Source organism: Apis laboriosa, unplaced genomic scaffold (assembly GCF_014066325.1).
Source record: "Apis laboriosa isolate Shangri-la unplaced genomic scaffold, ASM1406632v1 scaffold12_cov154, whole genome shotgun sequence".
Lineage (NCBI taxonomy): Eukaryota > Metazoa > Arthropoda > Insecta > Hymenoptera > Apidae > Apis > Apis laboriosa.
Window position 1 is genome coordinate 3,972,224 of NW_025221207.1, and position 18,745 is coordinate 3,990,968.

At 26.4% G+C, this 18,745-nt stretch overlaps 1 protein-coding gene across 4 annotated transcripts in view; it reads left to right on the plus strand.

Moving 5' to 3' along the window:
• The window catches only part of LOC122720361 (synaptotagmin-5), a 116,808-nt gene that overhangs the window by 49,929 nt on the left and 48,134 nt on the right, over positions 1 to 18,745 (plus strand). For all 4 annotated transcript variants that reach the window (XM_043947011.1, XM_043947014.1, XM_043947012.1 and 1 more), the window contains one exon: positions 9,201 to 9,551. In XM_043947011.1, coding sequence (XP_043802946.1) covers positions 9,285 to 9,551 — 267 coding nt within the window. In that variant the 5' untranslated portion in view covers positions 9,201 to 9,284. The remainder of the gene's footprint in view (positions 1 to 9,200; positions 9,552 to 18,745) is intronic.

The following is an 18,745-nucleotide window of genomic DNA, read 5'->3' on the forward strand; positions in this document are numbered from 1 at the left end:
TAATACTTGTCTTTCCTTCAAAATAAATTCGATAATATTTTATTCACAAAAAATACAATTATAAATATAAAAAAATAAAACGAAAAAATTATCTTGTAATATAATTCTCATTACAAATAATTTTAATAATATGAAGAAAAGAAAATTTTCTTTAATATTATTTTTAACACTTGTTTGCATATTTTCAAATAAATCTAATATTCACAAGAATTATGTTGAAAAAGTTGATAAAATATTTCATGTTCTTTAAACTTTTCAAACCTCTCGTAAAAAAGATCTTCGAAAGAAAGAGAAGATAAAGATAAATTCTTCTAGTTGTTTTATACATTTCTTTAAAAATATTTTATTCATTCTTCCTTAAATCCTTTTTCCTGTCGAAAGCTCGCTTTATCAAAAATTGAATTTAAATATCGTTATATTTATCTCATCGATTTCTCAAAAATTCCTTTCTGTACGTTTATATATGCGCCACGTTCAATAAAATATTATTCCGCAATCTACTAGTGTAATTTCAAATTTCCCGTGAAAGATACCAAGTTTACTCGTCCCTTTAGTCTCTTTTAAAAGTTTCGATGTGATCTCAGTATACGTATTCTACAGGGATCTTGTCTTGTACGTAGAAGAATTGTTCTTTTTTTTCTTCTTCTTCTTCTTCCGTGATAAGAAACTTTTCGACTTTACGAATTTTTTACGATCCAAGGAAGATTAAAAAAATTTCTGGTATTTTTTTTCAGTCATGTAAAAAATTATGTTGACGCTGGTAAAAAAATATTGGTAAAGAATATTAAACTGTTTCAAAATTGGTAATCTGCGTTTTAATGTATTAAAAGTTATTATGGATTCATTTTATTAATTTTATTTTGAAGTTACAAAGGAAAACTTATTTTACATATTTTTATTTTAATCTTATTTAACTTTATTTCTTGTTGTTATAACGTTAATTATATTTATTAACGTTGTTTTCTTTGTTGTTTTGTGTATCCATTTTTTTCAATAATTATTCTAAAAACTTTTAGTTAATCCCTCAAACATTTTTCTATTTTATTTGCTTCAAATGCTTTAACATTTGTTTTATCCTTTCAATCCAATTACAGAAAAAGAGGTTTTATTTTGTCTAAAAGATGTATAAAGAAAATTCCAATGCTACTAATTTTTTAAGAAGATTCAATAAACACTTAAATACTATTGAATTCATAACAAATTAATTTTTAGATACATCAATTTTAAATTTTACTTTAGATCAAAAAACTTGTACACGCACAATATAATACTGTATAACAATCAATATAACAGTATTTCTCGACTTCTTCAATTAAGATACGAGTGAGTTGGATAACTTGAAAGAAATTAAATTTATCTTCTTGTGTACACGTGTTCCGTGACTTCCGTTGGTATCATAGGATCTAACAAAAATCCAAGTGACTTTTGATAAATCGAAAACGTTTGACTTTTCGCTTTTTGTCTTCTCTGATCTTTATTTTCAAAACGTTATCGAAACGATCTCCTATCGATTCTCGTTCAAAATGAGATTATTCTTTTTGGATCCTATCAGAAATAGTTCTAACAAATTTTGTCATTGAAACTGTTTCTCGAAAAAAAAAATATTCAATGGAAGAAAAGTATTTTGTGACATTAGAAGGAACATCACGTACGAATATAAGGATAATAAGAAGTTGTAATATAATGTTTCAATGAAGTTAGTGAAAAGAAATGTATTGATCATATTCTAATGATGTAAATATTTATATATTTAATTTAAGATCTTTAAATTAAATTATAAGATCAGACTGTAATAAATCTGATTTTAATTTGATCTTTTTGGATTAAAAAAAAGTAATTATCATGAATCAATTTCAATCCACCACACCTTTTTTATATTTTCATTTAATATTAAATACAAATCGTACAAATTAAATGAATCACAACAAATCGCAAAATTTACAAAATTTCAGGATCAATGTAACTTTTGGTTCTTCTTTGATAATTGATTTTAGTTGCTGCCATACGTTATTTATACTAAATTCAATTGAAACTTCGTCTTGAAAATAAATTGAAGTTTAGAGTTTTAAGATTTTGAAAAAAATCAAAGTTTCCTTTCATTAAAGATAGTCGTCTCGAAATACAGAATTCGAAATTGGAAGCTTAAACTGGAACCGTTTCAGAACAACATCGAAATTTAAGCAAAAAAATATTTGATTTTTTCTTTTTTTTTTTAGTTTCAACTACTGTTATTTAAAATATTTTTAAATAAATTGCATCAGCAATGTAACTTTTAATAAGTTAAAAGAATTAACACGTGTGAAATTAATCCTTTTCGAGTTTTAACTTTTAATTGGCAATCTGAGCTCGTCCTCAGAGCAAAATTTCATTTCTGTATTTTTTTTCTGTACATTTTTCCATTCCAAGTAGATAATTTAAACTTAATTTTTTACCAATAAGTGTAACAAGTTATATCTGTAATAGAAAACTCGTCATAATTGAATCTTAATCACTTTTCATCGATATTTTCCTTTTTTAAAGTTTCATCGGTGAATTTTTCTTCGAATAAAAATAATATTTGGACAATTGGCAAGAAATTCTCTAATCTTCAACATCGTCTGAAAGATATCTCTCACTCGAGAATTTTCTTATCCTGCATCTTGATTTTCAGTCACGTTCTGAATACGTAATGAGCTCTTTTAACAAGCAGTTTTTCAGTGCGAAGTTAAGCACAATTATATAGCAACGTCAATATCGAAATTAAATTTTTTAACCAGACATTTTTGGAATGTTAATATCTTGAATATTTTATCGCTGCTTATAATACGCCATTTTTTGCATCGATTATGTAATATTTGGACACGATACATTTAATATTAATATTTATTAATATTAATGTATATTAGATTGAAAGGTTTTATCGTCAGATTTAATATGGATATTTTGAGTAATTTAATGTAAATAAATATATAATTTATAAAGGAAGAACGAGTAATTATATCGCGAAAAAGATAATAATATAACAATTAATATTTCAAGAGAAAAATAAGTTCTGAAAAAGATTTATGTACAAAATTTAAGCGAAAGTTTAGTTAAATTTAATGAATTTATGCAATTGATAAATTTTAATTCTGAGAAATTCAGAAAAACAACGGAAAAAAATGTATAATAAAATTTTTAATCTAATGAAAATTGCATGAGAAAAATAAAAAATTTTACGTTCTTTCACATATTAAAATATAATTATTATAAATTTTATTATAAATTTAATATTTAAGAAAACTCGTAATTATTTAAAAATAATTCCAATTCATTTTATCATATGTTTATAAATTTTATTTAAATAGTAAGTATTTAAATAAATATTTATATTCATATTACCATAAAAATTTATAAAACCTTGAAAATTTCTATTAAAATGAAGGAATTTGTAAATAATTAAGTTTCTGCATTATCCTTTATAAATATTTATTTCTGAAAAAAATGAATTCTTTTGTTTTCATAGTATAATTCGTATACCAATTAATAAAAATTAATGCAACAAAATGAGATAGATTGATTCTGTTATTATTAAGATATAAATCTAAATTATAAATATATACATATTTATATTACACGTGGAAAATTCCTGTCACGACCTATTTTGTTGCCTGGAATATGTTTCCGCCAACTCTGTAAATCTATGGATATAAAGAATATCGTGTACTAGAAACGTGTCTCGATTCAAAACGATGTCTCCTATCGTAATTTTTTTTACATACATATTTTTTTTTATATATTTTATAATAACATACGAAATGGATATGTATGAAGCTTTCTAAATTCTGTACAATTCCCTTTTTTACGTTTCACAAAATGAAACCAATTACCAACAATTATTTCGCGTTATAATTAATTCAATTAATTCATTGTCGTTGCAATGAAAAATTTTATTTTTCCACAATTATTATTTCCACCATAGCAATTAAAAACTTAACCTAGCAAGAGGCATTTAAACGATTAAACAGTTTAGTAACAAACGAAACGAGAGAAGTTTTTAATTCTTTTTCACATTTTATTGGCGAATCGATATTTCATTTGAAAATCCATTCCTTGAAATTTCATGATTGTTTCCTCAACTTTGTAACGAAATTTTAGCTTTTTTTTTTTCTTCGAAATATAAAAACATTTTCACCTGACCGATTTCTCATTTGGTTCTCTCTTATTCGTTTTCACGTTTAATTTCCAATTAATTTCTATCGATAATGAGTATCGATTTTATCATTCTATACACAAAAAATACAATTTATTTACATACTCGTACAAATTATGAAACCTTCAACTTTTAATTAACCATTTTTCGCAAGTTTGGTTAACCCACACTCCAACAAAAGTGGTTGTATGATCGAACTGCGTAAACACAATGATAAATTGCCTTTGATTACCGTCGCGATAAAACGGAGTTTGAATCGTATTAAACACTTTGATGGAGGACATTAAAAACAAATAATTCGTGGCAAATAATTCTCTGACTCTTCTATGTCTATCGTTGATAAATTAAGGTTCTAAAAATGGTACTTTGTCTTTGGCCACCTTTATTTCTTCATCTTAATTCAATCAATTGGAATCATTGTGTTAAAAATTTATAATTGGAGTTTTTCTTCGTACATCTGTTGTATCCATTGATTTTCACATGATCTCGATTCAGGTACAATATCGAACTGTGCAAATTGCTTTATGATCCAATTTTCATTAAAATGAAGTATTTTTTGTGATAACTTAATCTCGTTTGCTAATTTTGTTTGCTTCGTTTGTCACAATCATGTAGAGTTGTGACATTTAGTATTGATGATTCTTTTTGTGCTTGAAAAGAGTTGAAAAAAATTTATTTATTATGAAATTATGATTTTTAATTTTTAAACACATCTGTGGATAATTTTAGCAAATTGTTGTAATAATTTATTGAGCAAAAGTTTTGAATGAAAAAGAAAATGTGGTGAAAAATAAATCGAGTCTGTAATAAAATTTATAACGATATCTTTAAAAATTAATTTGTTTTTTAAATTATATAAAGTTAATTTCAAAATTAATTTTATAAAGAATTTTATACATATAAAAGTTTAATCCTATAATATAATATATAATAAATCTTGACTCTTTTATCACTAACATACTTATCTCAAATTTTACTCCTTGATACTAATGGAGATATTTATTTTATTTTGAATATTTTCTTTAATCTGCCTTTTTCACTAATTCCATATCATGTACAAACAGCATTATTTAGCACGTATTGATTCATCCAATGAGATTATTCACACAATGAACGTGTTAAATGAAACAATTACTCAAAGCTGTAGAATTTTTATTTCATTATTTTTTTCACACATATATATATATATATATATATTTTAGGAATTCGTGATCTATGATCATGAAAATCAAATCTTTTCAGTTGAAAGGATTGTGTTAGGTATTACAGACACGTGGAGAACTTTCGTAGCGCAAATACATATTTTTTCCTTTGTAGGACACCGTTACACCTACGTGTGATAAAAAATATATCTATAGAGAATCTAAAGGCTTTATGCGATGCATCAGGAAAATAAAATTCCTCTCTGTCGGAAAAATAAAATTTTCACTTGTTTATGAATGAGTAAACTCGGAAGAAATATCAAAAAAGATCATACTGTTTTCCGACATGTTTTATTTCCACTCGATAAACGTATTGTCAACGTTCGTTTAATGCTTTCTGAATTATTCTCATCTCTGATATTACAGTTGATACCGGATAATGGTCGATGAGATAATATACCCTTTCGTGTTTTGATGATGATAACAAATCTGGAACAAAAAGGGAATTTATGTTTTCACAATTATCAAAAAGAATAAAAGGAAATAGAAAATAAAAATATTTGCAAGTTTTATGAATTTTAAGGCAGAAAATATATGAGTTTGATCTTTCAATTTCTGTTCATTTCAAATGATTTCATTAATTCTTCCATTTCCAAATCTCTTTCTAGATATTATTTTACGAATTTTGTTCCATCATATTGTTGGAAAAATACAAATTCATTTGATCTATTTGCAGTGAAATCCAAGGAAATAGTAATGAAATTCCATCTATAGAATTGACTTAATCGATACTATGTGTAATATATATACATTTAAAGTCAAGAGAAATTCATCGAAGTTCCTGCAGAATTTTGATATTTATCGAATTAGTATCGAGTTTCGATTAATTTTAACTCTGAATATTAATTGTGTAATTTAGGGAACGTGGATGAAATTATTGATTTATATATAAATCAATAATTATATAAATTAATATATTCTTATAATATAGAGATTGTCTTTCCAAACGAATAAACTTTCTTATTAAAAGAAATCAAAAATTTTCTTGTTTGAAATTAAATTTTAATTTAATCTATTACAAATATTTTATTTACTTACTTATTTTAGTATATATATATTAACATAAACATTTACACTCAAAAATGAGCATCATACTGAGATTAATGATTAAATTTCAATTCAATTTAAACATAAACAATCTTAAAATTTTTCTTTTCAAATTTGAATGAAAAAGAAGTAAAAGTCTACAACAAGAAAATAAACCATTCCATATTTGTAACACTTTGTCAATATCGATCTCATCATTAACAATTTAAAACGTTATGCGTGTTCAATATTATTTTATCACGTAAAACATTCAAGATCCTTCCCCTCCTCCCCCGGACGATTAACAAATTGCAGGAAATTGAAACTACACGCTCGACCACCCATTGATATCGCACGTGACACATGAAACACTTGAAATCGGATATTCCCGAGCGATATTTAGGCCATTGATTTTTCTCAATTAAATAGGGATATCGATTGCAACGTTTAATCGAACCTTCAGTTCTCGTCAAATATTGCGAGCTATATTTACATTGTCCGATACTATGCGTGATATTATATGTTTAATGCGATGAGAGTTTCTCTCTCTCTCTCTCTTTTTATCTATCTATCTATCTATTTTTCCAATTCAGATAAGAAAAACGGAATTGTTAAACGATTAATGGAACAGGGGGAAAAGAAAAATAAAAAAAAGAGATAAAGAGAAGAATAAAGTGGAAAGAAAAGAAGAAGTGATACAGAAAAGAAAAATACAGAAGAGGGAAGAGATAATGAAAATGGAGGAGAGGAGAAAAATTAATACGGGAGAGAGAAAAGGAATAATGAAGGATAAAAACAATTAGGAGAAATCAAAGAATTTTTTTTCTTCGAATATTTTTCATTAACATTATAATTCCACTATTTCATTCCATGCCAAAGTCTATTTCTATAATTTAATCACTGATTTTTATCGCGTGTTTCTAAATTAAAAAAAATAATTTGAAAAAACGAAACAAAAAAAAATTTAAATTTCCGTTCAAAAATTCATAAATAGAAAATCGAACATTCCAATTTCTTTCTCCACCCTCCATCTCCATTTCCATATTTCGCCCAAATTTTCAACTTTTGGTCCAAGGGGAATACACGTTCCCTTTTTATCATCCTTCAACGATTCCCGTCGACTCGAAATCGCCTACGAGACATCGCCATAGCAACGTGAATAGATTAATCCACGGATATATACGCGTGTGGAATTAAGATGTCAACGTCAGAGTTGAACAGGCTTCTCCAAAGTTGCTGCCCTTGGACCGTGCATGTGCGCAGTGAGGAAGCTGCTGATCCTATTCGATCGAGAAATTGCACGATAAACGTCAAAATTTGATGACGAAGACGGATGGCACACACATAGGCCAAGAGACACGAACCCTCGAAATTCGAACGAAATCTCTGAAATGAAATAATTCATTCCTATAATTCGTCGATGATCCTTTTATTTATTTACGAAGTAATTAAATTCCAACGAATCAATAAACAGTTTTGTGAAAGCAAGAATAAAATGTCAAGTGTCCAGAATGACTTTAGCTTGAAAAAATATTTTTAAAAACTTTAAACTATTAATAAGTTTCTCATTCAGAAACTTGTTTATATATAACAGCATATGACAATCTTTCTTAAAAACACAATTTACTATTAGCTAATATTATCATAAACTACATTTACCAATTAACAAACATTTCATTATATCTTAGAATAATTTGAAATCTAGTATCCACGTTTTATTTTCTCTCTTGTCGATCTTTAATAATAATAACAAGGAAACAACTAGATTCTCCCTCGAATTCGACACGAGAATTACATAACAAGTCAAAAACATGACGAGCTCGTAAGTTTCAACACGAGCATCTGATGATTGTTGCTTTCCTCGTATTCACGTCAAATGGTCGGCTGCGTTACCTCGTAAATTTGATCGTAATGTTGCCAGTCATGAGATGTTCTTCATTGTTCTTTGCCACTAAACTTTGACCTTTGAAGCTCGAAAACCGCTCTCCCTCATTCTTCTCTAAGTTGGTGAAATGGATTATAATCATTTTATGCGATATAGAGCGAGGTATATGCAATATGGATGAGATTTAAAAGGAAATATTGTATCTTGAATGTTTGATGGAATGAAAAATTTCGATACAAGATTCTCCGTATGATCCGGATGAATATTGAATGAAGTTACATTTAATAAATAAGAATTATCATTCAAGTGATATATTAAATAAACATATAACATTTGATGAACGATCCAATTTAAAGTTGATATAGAAAAAGAAAAAAAGATATCAAAAATGATTAATCATCATTTATTTCAACATAGAGATATCTTGTTTTTGATAAAAACAATATTTATGTAAAAACTCCATAGTTGATTAAATTGATGATGGTTTAATGATGAAGATTTAACTAGAAAACTGTGCTTTTTCGTCCATCCACTTTATCTCCTTCGAACAGGAATTAAAACAAAATTGCATATTCTCTCATTATCCGAAAATAACATTTGCCCTTATTTATCCTCGTTATAAATGTTTCATGTACAATCTCGCGTTCATATTATCACGTATTATTCTTTCAAACCTTCTTTCACTCGAATAAATTGCACAAATTACGAGAGACACGTACCATTCTCATTCGTCACACGCTTTCCTTGAAGAAACATCTTGAAAAGTATTATGCCAAATTTCTCTATCAATAAAGTCACCAAAATCTCTAAAAGGGAAAGAAGAGAAGGAAAAGTAGCGCAACATGGAGCACAATCTAATCAATCCTTTCTTCCAAACTTCCCTTTCTTCCTTTCTAATGGAGACGACGTTTTTCAGGGTTTCGAGGGTGGAGAGACTAACTCGTGGCGACAATTCGCAAAGGAGAAAAGAAGAGGGAAAGGAGGACGAGGAGAAGAAAAGATGGTTTCCTCGGCGATCTTCGGCGCGGCAGCTGGTACCGGTTTGGCCTTGGTCGTCGCGATGACCATAGTGGTGTATCGTTATTACGCTGTGAAACGAAAAGGAAAATATTGGAGCAGTCTGGATCGTTGGCCGGATCCACCGGGCACGAAGAAGGGGGAGGGACGACAGGAACAATGCTCGGAGCATTGTCATGATTCTTCCTCCTCGCATGTGCTCAATTGCTGGCGGAAGCAACAGAAGAATTATTACGCTGTCCAGTCCAGGGTATGTACATAGAAAATGTTTTACTCGATTCTCCGTTTGAATTCTCTGTTTATGTGCTTGATATTAATTTAAGAGTTAAGATATGCTTGGCACGGTATGAATAAAATATCGTTTTCTGTCTTTGTTCCTCTTTCGTGAATGTTTGGAGGATTATAATTGTGCAAAATTTGAAATTTTAAGAATTTAGGATTCGATTCGTGTAAAAGAGAGGAAATTTGTAATAATAGAATTTTTAATTTTAAAATTAAAAAATTAAATTTTAAGGGAAAGAATCCATTTTCTTTCTTTCTTTCTTTCTTTTTCTTTTCTTTTTTTTTTTTTTTTTTTTTTATAATNTTTTTTTTTTTTTTGATAATATGATAAATATTGTTTGATGATTTTCATTATTATGCAATTTATCACTGGGATTTTGTTTGAATATCATCTTTTGTAGCACGCTTATTAAAAATTTTATATACAGTTTTATTGAAATTTTTAATGGAAATTTGTTATGACATAAAACTGTCACAGCAATGTTTTTTGTTTTTGTAAGATTTGGAATTTTTATAATGCCATTGATGGGCAAACATGGAGAAAAATTGATTTAAATCTTTTAAATCGTTTAAATCGTTTCATTTTGAAATGATTGTATATCACTAATTAATTGAAATTTCTACTTAATAGTAATTTTTACAATCATCCATGTTATGCAATCTAAATTTATTCCTATCATATGTCGAAGACATTATAGATATGTAATGTGAAAGTTTGCTATATATATTATTTAAACCTAATATTATCTCATATTTTCTTCCATGCAAAACTAGTAGCCTCTGACCTAATAGTTATGATCTGATCATAGCTGATAAGTATAATTGCATTTTCATAATACATATGATACAATAAAAAGTATAATTACTTAGTAATTACCAAGTAAATTTTTTTTTTTACAATTTTTACGCGCTTTTAAGGCGAGTTTAAAATTTGAAGACTTGCACAAGTTTCAAGTGGATAAACCACGTAATTAGTCAGACACGACGCTTGATAAAATCTCATCTTCTACTTAATAGTTGAAATTACAGTTTCTGTTATTAATTTCACAAATTATATTAAAATTTATTTTCTAGAACTATAAATTGAGGAAAAGGTATTTAAATTTAAATGATAAATAATTGAAACACATTGAAATTAATTAAAATTAATATTAAGATAATATTTTTCAATTTTCTTTTTTCCAAATTTAAAATAATATAATTTTTAATTATTCAACAAGTGATCTATGTTTTTCCAGTCCACTTATTAGTCGTTAGATAATCGATTTTTAATGATACCAAGATAATTTGTCCTTAATTTATTTAAATCGTTCGATTTGCAAGAAAAAAATATCAATTAAAGATCTATCGGTTTTATTAGGCCAACAAACTTCAATCTATTTTAAATTGTATAATTGCTAGAGTATTTGTATTAAGAATAATAATCATTGCAATAATTATATTTATTCTTTATTCGGATCATAAATTATAAAAGAGTATATAGTTGATGATATTTTTAATTTTAATGTGTTGTTTCAATACATGGAAAAATGGTTTGTATCCGATATTATATTCGAAATTTTAAAAAAATATTAATTTACTCTTTTATTATTGTTGTTTAAAATAATAAAATATTTGGCAAATAAATCATTTGGAAATAATTGATTTTTTAAGTAAAATTTTAAAATTTATTTTACAACTATTTATCAATCGATTTTTCTTTTGATAGATATTCAAATATTAATTAATCTAAATTCAAAATTATAATCAATTGATATACCCCACTTTATTAATGATTTGTTGTATACTGCATGATTATTCGAAATTTTATTAATATATATTATCAATTAAAATATGCTTTGCTAATAGCAATGATTAATTTGAGTATAATAAAATATTCATATAATTTGATGTTTTGGTATATATGTTTTGTAAATTTAAAAATTTCAATGCTAATATTTTTTAAGATATTACAGTATTCTTACATGATATATTTTATTTATAAAATAATATTTAATTAAATAATATTTAATATTAAAAAATAATATTTAATCAAACTTTGAAAAAAAGCATAATTATTCGTATATTTCATACAAATTCATTTAATTTAATTTAATTTACATGAATAACAACAATAAATGTTCAGATTATCTTGTTATCCCTCTATATTAGATATAGATTAGAGAAATATTTAGATATTATAGGAATCATATAATTATTTTATTTTCAGTGCAATTTTTTTAATAGTAGCTTTACATATTACAAATAAGTTAAAAAACTAACACTATTTCTTCTATTGCAAAAGTATCGACATAGCAGAGTCGTAAAATATGAAACAATCAATAATCTTTTATGTAATATAGTGATAACATATAGAATATGATATACAGATTTAACAATAAAGATACAAATTAGAAAACTAGTGCCATCTTCAGTGTATAATTGAAACTAAATATAGACAAAGAGAGTAAACTCAGAGAGAAGGATAGAGATATGGTAAAAATATTGCAATCAGCGCCATCTTCAGTGTGCCGCAAATGAAACACAAAAATAAAGGACAGAAAATAGTTAAAGAAGGATGGAGATAGTATAAAAGTAACTCGCAGCGCCATCTCTTGATTGTCAAAGGTACCTTTAAAATAGAATAATAGACCAAGTGGTGCCATCTATTGAGAAATTATTTTACTTTTGTTTTCGATGTTTCTAGTTTCTTTCGATAGATGGCTCTGATCTTCATTTCTTACTCTGTTTTACCGTTTTACTGTTTTACGTATTTTTTAATAGATGTCTTTGTTCTTCAAGAGATGGCGCTGATGATCAGTTCCTGTTCTATTTCTATCCTTCTTTAACTATTTTCTATCCTTTATTTTTATGTTTCATTTGCGGCACACTGAAGATGGCGCTGATTGCAGTATTTTTACCATATCTCTATCCTTCTCTCTGAGTTTACTCTCTTTGTCTATATCTAGTTTCAATTATATACTAAAGATGGCACTAGTTTTCTAATCTTTATCGTATCTCTATTATTAAATCTATACAACATATTCTTTATGTTACCGCTATATTCCGTAAAAAATTATTGATTGTTTTATATCTTTATCTGCTATGTCGATATTTTTGCTACAGAAGAAATGATATGAGTTTTTTAATTTATCTGCAATATAAAATTATTATTAAAAAAATTGCATTAAAAATAAAATAATTATTTAATTCCTATAATATTGCTGTAATAGATATTTCTTTAATTTATATCTAATATAGAAGGATAGTAAGATAATCTGTAAATATTTATTGTAAATTAAATATATATTTATATGAAATGTATGTATAAAAAAAATTGATTAATTAAACACAACATAATATTTTATCTGAAATATTCTATTTTAATCTTTATGAATTATTCGAAACAAAATTAATATCTTAATTAAAAATTTATAAAAAATAATTTTATTTTTAATAGATATTGCTTTAGTTTTTTACTAAAATTTTAAAATTAAAATTTACTTAAATTTTAAAAGTAGGATAGAGTTAGAATAGGAACTGATTATCAGCGCCATCTCTTGAATAACAAAGACATCTTAAAAATAGGTAAAATAGAGTAAGAAATGGAAACCAGAGCCATCTATCAAAAGAAACTAGAAACATCGAAAATAAAAGTAAAATAATTTCTCAATAGATGGCACCATTTGGTCTATTATTCTATTTTAAAGGTACCTTTGACAATCAAGAGATGGCACTACGAGTTACTTTTATGCTATCTCCATCCTTCTTTAACTATTTTCTGTCCTTTATTTTTGTGTTTCATTTGCGGCACACTGAAGATGGCGCTGATTGCAATATTTTTACCATATCTCTATCCTTCTCTCTGAGTTTACTCTCTTTGTCTATATTTAGTTTCAATTATACACTGAAGATGGCACTAGTTCTCTAATTTTTATCATATTTCTATCCTTCTTTTAATACTTACTCTCCTTTTCTACAGTTCGTCGATAAAATTTACGCGCTCAAAAAACAATTTTGTTATTTAATTAATTTTATTATCTTTTTTTATCTAATATATCGATCAAAAATCTTAAAAAATATTTTCAAAAAATGAAATTGTCGATATTTTGTTAATAATTGCATAATAATATTAAATAATAATATTATTTATAATTATAATAATATTTAATATAATATTAATATAAATATTAATAATAATATTTGCAATTATAATATATTATTAATAAGCAATATCTATAAAGAAATTTAGATTTAATTGCATTATATTTAAATCCATTTTTCTATAAAAATTCTATAAATTAATATTATTTTTATTGCGTTATAATAAAAAAAACGATAATAATTCTTAATTCATGAATAATTCATTTTATATATATAAGTTTATCTATTATTTACGATCAAAAGATCTATGAATATCCAATGCATACAATCCATAGGAATATTTATGAAATATGACATATCAAAAATATTGAAATTATTAAATTTTTATTAAATAAAATATATAATTTCTATTATTCATTTGTTTTAAATTGTAGAAAGTATTCCAATCTCTGATTTTCTCGCGATTGAAATTTTAGAATGTAAAATACATGGTTTTGTTAAATGTTAGATCTATTCTATATCTATGCTGCTACAAATTAGATATATTAAAATTTAATTTCAATTCCAACTATCATCAACGCTGCAATATTACGTACGTCTATAATTTTTAACTTCAAATTAGAATATGAATTGTGCTATAGACGCTATCATCGCATAATTTCCTTTCATTGTTTGGAATCAAAATAAATACATGTCAAACGTATATCAATTTATTAAAAACATTAATTCGAATTGACGGTATAAACAAAATTTTTCTTAATTTTCCTTAATTTAAAATTATTAAACATCGAAATAAAATCAAATTTTACCTATTTCATTCAAAGCTTTGCAGAAAATTACATTTTAAAAAAAAAAAAAAGAAAAGCAATATTGGAATAAAAATTTTTAGCAGCTCCCTTATACGATATATGGATCAAACAAGTTTATCATTAATCTTCGAGGAAAATCATATTATTCACCGTCAAAGAAACCAAGTTTTACCTCGAACGATCGATCAAACGGAAGTTTACGAACGTTTAAAAACGCACTAAGGAAATTCATGTCGGGCGACGAAAAACAGGAAAATCAATTTACTTCTAACGTTTATTTAATATTGTTCATGTGTTGCGTTTATTTCGCACGATAAATTAAATAAAAACATTTCTATTTTTTTTTTCTTTTCTTTTTTGATTCTAACATCACAAACATTCACAACATCACTCATTCACAAACATCATTGACAGTATCGATCGTTGCTCGTGACGAGTGGCAATCGAAATGACGATGTTGAAAAATAAAGCAGCGGCGAAAAATATATTATATCCCCCATCCTTTTACGTGCCAAAATATATTTTTCTTGCTTCAAAATTCACACCGTTCGCCGTGACAATTTGACGAAATTTGTAATATCTCTCTCATCTATCTATATGTCAATCTATACGTGCACAGATACAGAAACTCCCTCCAACTGGGAATACATAATGCGGAATTTGGATCGATACAGCGCTTCACAACGGCCGATAGATATCGTGCTTTTGAAACATGTGGCGTACACACAGCGCGAATCACGTAAAGATATAAGATACACGTGCTTATATTACGCATATATATATATATATATATATATTTTTTTTCTTTCCATAGATGGAAAACGTGAATTTTTATTGTCTTCAATTTGCTCAATGGACTTATCTCGATATTGGCTTTTGACAAGAAATGAAAGGGAAGAAAAATTCGCTGAAAGATTGTAGGCGTTGAAGAGACCAGCTTAAGATAGGTGGTGAAAGATTAGGCATTGAAGAGATTAGTTAGAAAGGTATATTGAAGTCGAGATTTGATACGATATATATATATATATAAGTAAAAATATATATATATTTCTCGTAATCTCATTTTCTTTGATGTTAAACCAGAAGGGTGTATCAGTGTTTTCTATTTAATGAGAATTTTTATTATCTTCGATTTAATCGATCCTCAATATTTAGTCTTTTAATAGAAGATAAAAGGAAAGAAAAATTCGTCGAGGTATTGATTTTATGGATAGTTAAACTTAGAATAATTTCAAAATGTCGATTAATTTAATTAAAATTCTTAATCTTTTTTTTTCTGTAAATTTGCAACGTTGAAATGAAATCGAAAAGTGTATATATATAGTATGTATATATGCATATCGATGTTTAATGAAAATTTTGATTTATTGGCTAAAAATGGTATTCGTGTTTACGGAATATTCTATCTAAAAGATTATCGCGTGTTCTCGATGCATTTCGTAGAATTTGCATCGTAGAAGCTATTTCATTTTTAATAATTAATAAAGAATCTCAAGCAGAACGCGTACGTAGAATTTTATCAGGCATAATAATTTTTTTATCGCGTAATTCTGTTTCTAGAATAATAAAAAATGGGATTAATTTAACAATGAAATTTGTATTAATCATTAATAATTAATAATTTTGCATGATTAAACGTATCTCAATAATAACAAATTAATAAATAAAGATATACTATAAGATATTAAAGATAAAAATTATTTTACATGTTTAAAGAAAATAATTGAAATTTAAATATCGAGTAATAATGAAAATTGAACAAAATCGCTTGCACAAATTGGAATACGATTTGAAACAGAGAGAGAGAGAGAGGGAGATGGAGAGGGAGAGGCAGAGTTAAAAACAGAGAGGTATTTTAATTTGAAATGTACGAATAATATTAATAGAGTGATGATGAATACAAAAACAAAAATATAAAATGAGAAAAATATTGTAATTGTGCCGTTGTAATTATAATTAAATCGGAATATATTATTTTGTATTTTTTTGCCGCGATTTATCGAATGAATTTTTTTTTTTTTTTTCATAATCAAGTTAATGTAACCCATCATTATTATTAACAGAAATTGCTTGATCCTTGCACTATTACGAAATCTTTCATTTATGAGAATTTGCATTTTAATTGGAATTGGAGCTTTTTCTTAATTGACGTAGAAAAAAGTGCATTTCCTAGAATTGTGCTCAAATGATAAAGGAATAAGGATAAAATATATACCTCGCATAACAAAAGATATAAAATATGAAATCCTGTATAAATAGAAAATATATTAACCAGCCATTATTAATCAGTTCAATATTAAAAAAAAGAAATACTGTTATAAAAAGGAACAGTTAAATTATTAATTAATCCAATTTTTAATAATACATATTCATATACGTTCAAAAAAGAGTTTTAATGCCATTATAATGAAAAATTAATATTGTATAATACATTTGAAGATAACTCGTGTAACTCGTTTTGAAATGAATGTTTTTTAATCAAAGAAAAAAATAATTAAATCAGAAGACTGTTAAGACACAAGTCGTTTCTCCAAGTTGCAATTTGAAAGAAGTAAGCTTTTTTCCTTAAAAAAAAAAAAAAAGAAGATCAATATCTATCAAAGCAACGGAAGGAATTATAAATTAAAACTTTTCGAATAAAACGAAAACAAGCAATAATTATTTTTCGCGATTTTAGATATATAAATCGAATATCTATCATAAAATAAATCTATCGATTTAATCTTTCTATCATAATCATAAATTCCTTTCTCTAAGATCTTATTTCCTCGAAGTTTAAAAACACTTTGCAATATTCTTTTACAATCGAAATAAATCGATATAATCCCTTTTATCGGATAACTTTCATTTACGATTTCTTTTTCCAAACACGTACTCAATCCCTTCTTTTTCAGATACAATCGCGATATCACGACTCCGCTAAGTTGCTTCCCTTCTAACAAACGGCTCGAATTATTTGTAACAAAGGACAAAGCGAATCGTGAAAATAGTTTCCAAGTTGGAAAGTAGAGAAATTGAGATAATAAGCGGTACATATAGAGATCCACGGTGAACTTGTTTCTTGGATGACACGCTTCGACTTCCATTTTTCTCTTGATCATAGCCCGATGTTGATCATCGACGCGAACTTTCGCAATGTTTTCTCTCGCCGACTACTGCCACAACAAAGGGACAAACAAAATCATTTGCTCATACATTTTTTATAAATGGAAACTGCCAATCGATTTCCGCATCCCTCCTCCCCAACTCTTATGAGAGTTATCGAACAAAATCAAGTTATCCTTATAACGAAGAAGAGGAAATAATGATGGAAGAAAGTAGAAACGATCAAGTGGTATGTAATTATTCGCTTATAAGTGTAGTTACAGATATATTTTGTCATTTTTCAGAGGAAAATTTCGAGAGGAAAGATAATAAGAGCGAGTTAAAAGAGAGAAATTAAATTATTAAATCTCTTAGACAGACAATTTTTATCCTCTGAACGAAAAAAAGTTGTTTAAAGTTTATAATAATTTCTGTTAGGAGAAAGAACCGATTGTTCTCCAAGTAATTTACAAAAGAAAAAAAAAAAAGAAGTGGTTTAGTGTGTCACAATTAAGCAAACAAATTACATTTATATTTTTACAATCTACATTTACAATAAAGAAGATAGAAACAGAACAAAGTTATTTTCATTATGGAAAAATTATGATATGACAGAAACGATTTAACGAAAAGAAGTAATTATTTTTTAAAAATTGTTTTCTACTAAGTTTTCGTTACTAATTATTAATAAAGTCATTTTGATCCAATTTTTGATTCAACAAAATATATTTTAAACTTGTCAATTTGTTCAATGTAGATTATAATAGAGGAGATTGATGAAAATGAAGGTGCCCTCTTCGCAAGAGAAAGAATATTTTGCTAACAAGATAGGTATATTGATTATAAAGAGTATCGTTCTCTTTAAAATAATGAAATTATCCAGTTTACGTAAAGCCTAATCCGGGATAACGATGCATAACGCGCATGTAACACGATCGTCTATGAAGAAATGAGCCATTCTACCGGAAATGGCCAACAATCCCTCGTAATATTGGTATCTTGCATAACGTCGAAAAGCTATTTTATTTAATAAATATAAATATATCAAATTGTACAAAAGAAATTATTTATTTTTTTTTTTTTTCAAGATTTCAAGATTCTAATCGACGAGAAAGATCGTTTGATCCTTGTTCTTTCATTTCTATCCCTTTTGCATCGTGAAAAATTTTTCTCGAAGAATACCATC